Source organism: Haplochromis burtoni, unplaced genomic scaffold (genome assembly GCF_018398535.1).
Source record: "Haplochromis burtoni strain Fernald_Lab_line unplaced genomic scaffold, NCSU_Asbu1 Contig_16, whole genome shotgun sequence".
Classification (NCBI taxonomy): domain Eukaryota; kingdom Metazoa; phylum Chordata; class Actinopteri; order Cichliformes; family Cichlidae; genus Haplochromis; species Haplochromis burtoni.
In genome coordinates this window covers 3,178,395-3,187,643 of record NW_024582377.1, presented here as the reverse complement: position 1 = coordinate 3,187,643, position 9,249 = coordinate 3,178,395, and the positions used below count along the sequence as shown (strand labels likewise).

At 43.8% G+C, this 9,249-nt stretch overlaps 1 protein-coding gene across 2 annotated transcripts in view; it reads right to left on the bottom strand.

Annotated features, from left to right (window-relative positions):
- The window catches only part of LOC102312775 (formin-1), a 50,783-nt gene that overhangs the window by 35,973 nt on the left and 5,561 nt on the right, over positions 1-9,249 (bottom strand). Inside the window, exons 3-4 of one of the 2 annotated variants that reach the window (XM_005916903.3) lie at positions 6,432-6,598; positions 1,543-1,663 (exon numbers count right to left, since the gene is read on the bottom strand). In XM_005916903.3, coding sequence (XP_005916965.1) covers positions 1,543-1,663; positions 6,432-6,598 — 288 coding nt within the window. Of the gene's footprint in view, positions 1-1,542; positions 1,664-1,793; positions 4,452-6,431; positions 6,599-9,249 lie in introns of those variants that run through there. The other variant, XM_005916904.3, reaches the window with a different exon arrangement.

Genomic DNA, 9,249 nt, shown 5'->3' with positions numbered 1-9,249 from the left:
CACACACACACACACACACACACACACGTTTATTAACTGCAGCTATAACTGTTCTGTTGAACGCTTCTGCTGACGAGTCAAGTCTTAGTTTAAACTAATTTCTGTCCAATTTGTGAAGTTGGTTGTAGTGACTAACAAACAACAAACGCTAACCCTAAACACTACATGCCAAAAAAAAAGAAGAAGATTGATTTGTGGCTCTCATCAGCGACATAAAGACTTCATTTCCAGAGTCTGTAATCTGTAAATTAACAAATACTTTAAAGATATGATTGCATGCACGGTTTATACAGTCTATATGGCTTATAGCCTGGACTTTGCTCTGCTTCTTAAATTCCACACACACTACTGTATTTGACAAGAGCAAAGCTGGAACACGGGACCCAGATCACTGCACTGGAATAATCCATTTTAGCTAGTCTTTCTCTGGGATGAAGAACACCCAACATCTGTTGCACTGCTGCTGTGATTTAATGCTAGGCTGTAATTTAATCACCTTTGTGCGCCTTTAACTTATGTGTGTGTCATTGCACCTTTTAAAGAACACATCAGGCAAGTTGCCAGGACAATCCTCATTTTTCCCCTTCTGTGGTGCAATAACAACAAAAAAATGGCATCATTAAGGTGCAGACACAGCCTCATAGTGCTCTTAGATGAAAGGTCTTACACACCGACACTAAAGCTTTTATCTCAGACACGTAAAGCGTGAGCATTCGAGGGTTAGATGATAGGGGTGCTGTCTTTGTTTCTGGGTTTTAAAGTTGAACATTGACATCATTTACAAGGCTAATCAGCGCGAGGGCTGTTGGTGTAAGCTTAGCTGGTGTGACTCTTAGTCAGCATTCCTGGTTTTAAGTGTAAATACAGGCAGCACCGCCTGAGGCGACGTCCACACTACATAGATTTGAAAACAGCGTTTTCAGACAAAAACGCTCCGCGTCCACACCATCCTTTTCAGTCGTTTTCACAGAGTTGCGCGTCCACATTGTAACAGCCAAAAACTCTCACGTTCCAGTGCTGCGCATGCGTGAAACGCAAGAAGATTCAACCTGCCTCATTTCTGTCTGCCGCTCATTTACTTTCCGTCTCTTTGAAATATCGCAGCAAAATGTTGAGGAAAAGCAGCGAGTTTTTTTAAATGGACTAACAATGAGGTGGAGTTGTTGCTGCGAGAAACACAAAAGTACAAAGTTGCAAAAGCGAGCGAGAAATAAAGAAAAGCTCTCTGGAGCGCGTACAGACTGTCAAAATTGAGAGCAAACAAAACAAGTGCTGTATAACGCCCTCCGCTATCTAGGTTTAATTGGTCACATGACTGCATCTTATGACTGAAATGCGTCATCGTTTTAGAAAGTCTCCGTTTTCGCTGTCCACACTGCGACGTGAAAGCACCGTTTTCAAATGTATGCGTTTTCAAAACGCTGCGTTTTCCATCAGCGAAAACGTCGCCTCAGTGTGGACGGGAGGCCAAAACGGATGCGTTTTCAAATGAAAACACATTAGTGTGGACGTAGCCTAAGCCTACAAGCTTGTGGTTCTTACCTGCTTCGGTGTACTTGAGCCCCACCTTCTCTTCTTCATCCTTGGGTTTGGGTGGTGGCCACACAGCCTGAAGACGCCCTGGAGTCCGGTCCTCACTGTCTGTAGGAGACGTGACTTCTGTCTATGGGAAGAAAACAAAGAAACAAAAATCTTTAAGCTATGTATTTATTATAAAGACATGAAATAAAGTCTTAAGACTTAAATTCAACAGTACATGTGACTTAAAATATAATAATTGTGTAACTACATACAATAGCTTCTTTGGGACTTTTGACCTCCTTGCCAGGAGATTTGGTGGTTCTCTCAAATATCGACCTCAGGTTTTCCTTATCGTTTTTTATTTTCTTTTTCACCGCCTCCAGATCTACAGCTTCTGTCTTCTCCTTTTTGGTGGTCCTGGGCCCGAGGAGGTTTTTGAAGGTTTCGTAGGCCATGTCTGAGGTCGTCTTTCTCTCAAGAGTGGAAGCTGGAGTTTCTGGAGTTTTCGCTCCTGAAACAACTTCTCCTTCTGCAGACTCTTTTTTGCTTCCTAAAGAATCTCCCTCCTGCCCATTGACTGAGTTTTTTGGGTCATCATTGTCCAGCTTAAGCAGATGACTGAGTTGTCCCACTATGGTGCTTTTAGTTTCTGTAATAGATTTAGGTTCAGTGTACTTTTTCATAGGAGAGCCTGTCTTCTGTTCAGGGAAGAGCTTGGCTTTGTTCACAGACTTCTTGAGGTTAAGCAGAGCCAGCTCAGAATCCTTCTCCCTCTGCTTGATCTCTGACACAACCTCCCTATCTTCCCCTGCCCCTCCTTTCTTCAGCACCCGCAAACCACTGAATAGAGCAGGCATCTGAAAGGACAGTGGTGAAGAGATTTCTGCACCTCTGGATGGAGATGAGGTGGACGAAGCCGATGGTGTGCTTGTCTTAGGAGTTTTTGTTAGCTTAGCATCTGGACCAGAAACGGCCTGGCTGTCACTTTTAGTCTTTTTAGATGGAGAAGATGGCGACAAGGGTTTTTTAAAGCCAGTGTCTGACTGCTCCTCTGGAGAGGATGTTGGGACCGAGGCTTTATGAGTCTCAGGGCTGGAGGGAACAGAGGAGGATATCTGGCTAGAACGAAGTTCAACCGTTTGCTCAGCTGGTTCTTCCTCTTGTGTACCGTCCGTCTGTTTTGTAGGAGAAGCCACATTAGCATCACTGTCTGCAGATTCCAAAGACTGATTCCCAGAGATTATTGAGGGAACTGGTTCAGAGCAATCTATTCCATCATACTCTTCACTCTCACCTGTTCCCACATCTCCAGCAACCAATGGTTCTGCACTCTCAGACACTGTGGGAGCACTTTCCTTGGGAGTGTAGTCTGTTCTCTGTTTGGAAATTGAAGAAAGCTGAACTGTCTTAGAGATACTTCTGCCAGCAAACCTGCTGGAATATAACATAGCCTCTACGCGGGATCTCTCTGTACGTTTGTGTGTTCTAAACATGGGCACTTGTAGCGCTGCTTCACTGGCATCTCCGTCCTCTTGGTCTACTTTTTTACCGTCCTCCTCCGATAGAGTAGACTTCTTGGCCTCATGAGCCGCTTCGTCGTCCTCATTTTCATTGTCACTATGCGTTTCCACCCTAGTGACCTGGACCAGATCTGGGTCAAGCGGGGCTTCAGCTGCTGCTTTAACCTGCTCGCCAGAGTCACTGATTGATGATTCGACCTTTTGCACTGTACGACCGGTAGCAGTCACATCACCCTGAGCCGAATCCTTCCTCCTTTGGAGTTTGTTCTCAGCGTTAACAGATTGACTGTCCTCAGCGTCATACGTCTCCCCATCTGGAAGCTCTTTAAATGAGACCAGCACAGCACACTCCACATCCGAAGAGGGAGAGCGATCCCGCGTGAAGAAATTGCTCAAGACACCTCGGAGACTGGGCTGTTTGCCCTGTTCAAATAAGTCACTATTTGCGCTGTCCATTTTTGTTACTCCAACTAAGAGCAGATGCAAACCAACCCAAGTAGACGCTCCAGCAAACTGTCCGTTTAAAATGTCACACAAAAAAAGTTTGTCACCCCACCTCTAGTTAGCCAAGCTGCTCCTATTCCACCTCTGGCATTGGCTGGGAACAAAAGGGCTTTGTGTGGACAAAACTCCACAGCTCCTCTTACCTTCTCCTGGAGGGTGCCAATACAAAAACTACCCTGTAATCCTGTTTAGTGACACACTCACAGGTTCCATGTGGTGGACTTTACTATTTTCACATAAAGACGTCTACTGCCTTTGTTTTCAGAGGTACAGCCAAATCTCCCCCTTGCGAGCGAGATTCCCATGACGCTGCAAGTGAAGTCAATCTGTTCAGTGGCTGGAAGCATGTCCCGCTGTAATCTCCCTGGGACAGCAGGAGAAAACCGTTCACCTGCCTTTCACAATAGCATTTCCTAGTGTTCAGCGAGTCGGGAGGTATTTTCCCATAAAACTGCAGGACACAAGTCTCTGCTGTGCTGGTGTACAATCCCAAACCTGTGACTTGAACAATGTTTCCAAGCTGAGACTCTTCTTTTGCGTCGATCTGTCTTGGTTCACAAAAAAAGCAAAACCTTGTGTGTGCTGCCGTGTGAGAAAACGCTGTCAGACTTCACTGCTCTACCCAGTCTGGGAATGCCTTCCTTCAGGCCCCTCCCTTACTGGGAGGAGTGCCTTGCTCTACAGGTGTCTGATTACCCATGCTCACTTCCTTATGGCTGGTGAGATAAGGCAGAAAACAGTCACTGTGTGGTCAGGTACAGAGAAGCAGAGGTCCAGCTAGGATTACACTATTAAGCAGTGAACTACAGCAGCAAAGTGCTAAAGATGAGATTAGTCAGCATGACCACTGCCAGCTCTAATATGCTAATATGCTAACATGATTAGCAGCTTATAAATGGGACCGAATTTGGCAAGAAAGCAATGCGATTTTATTCACCTACCTCAAGTGCGAGCATGACACACTGTGTGTACCGAGTGCTGACAATTTAGACCCAAACTGGAATATTAGCTTTGTTAACAGTTTCTAAAGAGGTTTTTAAAAACAGTAAAGTGCTAGCTGCAAGGTAATGCTAGCATTCTATTGATAATATGTGATAAGGTAGAAATAGTTGAAAACAGGACAAATGAGCAACTTTCTGGGCTTTGAACCGTCTATGTTGGTTAGCCTAAAACTGGTTAGAAACACTCTATAGGGTTTGGATCAAGGTCAGCAGGTGGTGGGGTCGAAAGTTCAAATTGCTGTTTCCTTAGCAACCACAGGTCCCCCTTCCTGCATTCCTTCAGACTGCTGGACTTTCTCTCTCTCGTTTATCTATATGTGCGAAAAACTGTTTGTACACATACAGTAACACTGTAAATTGTCGAGCACTGCGCTATGAAAACTACAAACAGTGACCGCTTCTGTGGTTGTGGCATTATTTTATGTAAGAGTAGTGGCATTTCACCCCACAGTAGGCTGCTCGGGTTGGCTGTGCTAGAAAGAGCCCCACTGACAGACACTGGGATGTGAACTGATATGCGATTACAGGCCGAATATCATGTAAACGCTACAGATAAAAATACTTTTCCCCATTCACATAACTGGGTGGTGTCCCTGCCTTTGTGTTTTCACCTGTACACACACTAAAAGACATTATGCACAGCTGAGGTGCGTTTTTCTAATACCATAAACCAAACCGAATGACAATGAAGCCACGCCACACATAATGCTGTCACTCAAAACAACACACAGGACCTAATTATATGCAACGTGCCCTTATGCTGGTATGCCATCCGATTATGCCCACAGGCAGATCTGTTATGGTGTAGTAGTAAACAATGCATGTCTTGAGCTGATACACTACCCACCTAAAACCGCACCCAGATAATCTCCCACAGGAATGTCTCTGCTCTGGAGCACTTCAAGTACTCCAGAGGTTTTACATACAATGTTCTGACACACACTGTTCAACAGGATTGCATATTTCACATACTCGGGAAAATTATTTGTGTTGCCATTTCTCTTTAATGGGAAAATGTCACCAATTACCTTAAAAAAACCCAAAACAACATGAACATATAAGAGCATACCAAGGCTGAAATTGAAAGTCACTTTCATTTCTCTTAATGTGAGAGTTTCAAGTGGAAGGCTTCCCACTCAGCTTTGGTTTAGAACTCCAGTCTACAGATTAGGATTCATGACCCATTTCTAAGGATTCATGATCAGGTGGTTAGATGCCAGAGTAGACACAAATCCCCATGAGTCCCGGGTGGGTGGGGTGGGGGGGTAACTGCTGGAGTTGCCAAGTATATCAGAGCTCTACTGAAGGCTGGAAACGATAGGCTCATCAGAGATGTTTTTTCCACAATAAAACATAAATTAACAATTTTCAACTTTTCAGCCGCTGACACTGATAAATGCCACAATACACTAACAGCAGCCAAAAAGCCCAACATCACCTCATACGGATATTTGGCTGCATTTTACAAAAAAAGGAATTTGTTTAACTTTACAGCAATGCGTTTGCAAAACTGGTTTGTGAAAGCACTGCTACACTCTGCATGGATGTGCTGCAAACATAATGCTGGGAGTATTTTAGATGATGGAGCAGCTCTGCGGGACAAACTGTGCAATGTAACCATTTCTAAATGACTTCAAGCACCTTTTTCTTTGTTAGCTTCTGTAAGAAACGAATAAAGAAATGTACCAATACAAATTTGGATCCATGACCCATTTGTAAGGATTCATGAGCCGGATGTTAGATAACAATATCGATATCATCTGTACTGAAATATTACACCAATACTGGCACATATTTGATAACATATACATATTTGACTATCACTCATAAATTGGCATCTATGAGCAAATGCTTATAAAATAATAAAAACAAAAAATAATCTCACCGTGCATTCCAGCTTGGGATAATATGGAGTATCCCCAATAATGTCATCCTCGGGAGGTGTGATGCGTAGGAAATCCAGGTGATCAGGCCGTGGAACATGTGAAAGGGTCTCCTGAGGGTCATCGCCATCCAGCGTCCAAATATCATCCTGACGCAAGAGGGACTCTTCTACGAAGACACAAAGAAGCATGCGGCCACAGGGCTTCGTTAATGGTCGCAGCTGTGTAAGACATCGTGCCGCAAATTAATTGGAAAAACAGGTGCAGTCGCATGTGTGATGGGTAAATAAGCAGCTCTGACTGTTTTCCTGTGTAACCTTCAGGGAAACAGCAGTGACGAGACGTAAGAAGCAGACATCGAAATCTCTTAGCATCAAAGAAACAACAAGTGAGACCCTCTAATGTGCAGGCTGGAGGGTACACAGCTATTTTAAATCAACTCTTGGCCCAGTCTCCACCAACAACACCACCAGAAAACTACATTGATCCAATTATGAGAAAGGCTAGAGAAATCGAGTAGCCTATACTAATATTAATGTGCATTCACAGCATATTCCCTGCAGCAGACAACATTAGATCAGTCAGCATTCCTACTGTACTGCAGCAGTGAAGTCAGTTGTGGGTAGGTGTGATTAGTGTAAAACCAGTGTGTTCAGTCATCCTAAGGACCTGATGGAGCGAGAATAAAAGACCTGGGGAAGACTGCCCTCTGCTGGCTGTGCAGTGCAATGAGATCATGGAGAAACAGATCTACAAAGAGACAACGTATATTTTAAAATGCAGGCAGGAACTCAGCATCTCTGTGCAGTGTTGTGTGCATTTCAAACCAGCTGACAATATTTGCTTCTCAGAGGCACACTGCACACACAGAATCAGCAGCAGCCTGCAGAACTCGCTACTGACTACAGGAACCATGCAGAGAGTGCCAACACAGAACAAAAAAACCCCAGTGTCACGTTCTTACCAAGTGCACAGAAACATGATATATCATGCCTTGATGCATGAATTCACTACCTCAAGGGAGTTGATCAAGCAAGCTAAAAGAGGAAAAAACATATATACACAAGGCAGGACAAGAATAAAAGAGAGAAGGAGAGAACACAGAGAGGAGGAGGGTATAGATCTTGGCGACCTCAATTTCCTTCAGCTGTAAGACAACACCTTGACCTGCATGGGCAGAATTATGAGATCGACAGTGAGAAATATATGTGAATTCCTATCCAGCAGGAAGCAATACATCCCCTATCTTGTGTATGTGATAAGTAACCTTGAAGAGAACATGCAGCACTCATTTCCAAGAACTTGGAAGTCCCCTGGAAAAGATCCCCGAAGTTTTTAAATGTAGTTATTCGAGCCCACACATAAAAACTAAATGGGAGGCCTCGTTGAAATATGAAAGAGCTGACACACAATCATTCATTATGAGACAGCAGCGATGCCTGCAGTCCACCAACTGGACTGAGAGCAGTGTGTGTGTGTGTGTGTGTGTGTGTGTGTGTGTGTGTGTGTGTGTGTGTGTGTGTGTGTGTGTGGTAGTAGGATTAGATTAATAACTTTTCATTATGATAATGCTGCACTGCATGGTCCCGCAGTAGGAACTGCTGACTGTGGGCTGGTATGGTTCCAAATGCAGAGCCAAGGAAAGAGACTACTGATGAAAACCAGCTCTCCCCATAATTACTGCTTCATAGACGAGGGTTTAACGGACAGAACACTATCCACCTGCAACACACACAAACACCACCACTTTTTTTGCTACATTCCTCCACGTCTCCAAAAAGACTTTTTACCATAAAACAACATTGAACACTTTCATGTTTACTGTTACACTTCACCTGGTTGACAACCAACAAGTGTTTGATTGCAATATTTGTAAAGGTGGCCGACACTGCTACCATCTGTACAGGAAGAGGAAAGAACACATCTGTCTCCCTGCCAGCAGACACACTACAGTGGAGCTCCAATGCCACTGATGTATGCCATAAATGCAATATGAATAAATGCACAGACACTGCAAAGAAATAAACTACACACAAATACTGATGCAGGACTCTTAGATGCATTAGGTAATAAGGCATTTAATAATTGGGGAGTTGATATACTACTAGCATGCATGCACACAGTTTACCATCCCTGAGGAAAGCTGCCCACTTATTACATTTAATCTCCTTCCCTGCTGCTCTAAAAGCCAAGACTGAATCAGTGTCCATAACTGAGTGAACACAGGCTGCAGATGTGTGTGTGTGTTGTGTCTGCTGGCTCACATGAAATGTGACATAAATAATGCACTAAACTGGATAATCCCAAGCCTAAGACAACATAAGTGCACCAAATATACACACAGCACAAAGTCTGAATGCAAAGACTTGAATTGACACCATCTTTTGGACACCATCAGAGGTTTCTGAAGAAAAAGCAAAAAGGTGTGGACGACCAACCTGCTGAGAGCAGCAATTTGAAGATGATGTGGTTATGTAAGCATTCTGATTTTAACAATAAGTGTGTGCTCGGTGTGGCTCAGAGACAATCTTATGTCCGAACCTGACAGGTGGATGCTGTTGTCAGGGTTGATGGATTTATCTGCCAGTCACTCCGCCAACTGTTCATCCGGTGGTCAGAGATAGCACTGTGAAAGCTGTATTGAGCACTCCAGAACAGACAAAAAAAAGCCTTAAACGAATGACATTAGATCAGCCAGATACTCCGTCTGCCCACAACAGCTTAAATTCACATTCTGATTTAAGGCTCAAAACAGATTTGGTCAGTGTGCCCTATTTTATCCACTAAAGTCTAACCTTATCATTCATAGTAAAAAGAACT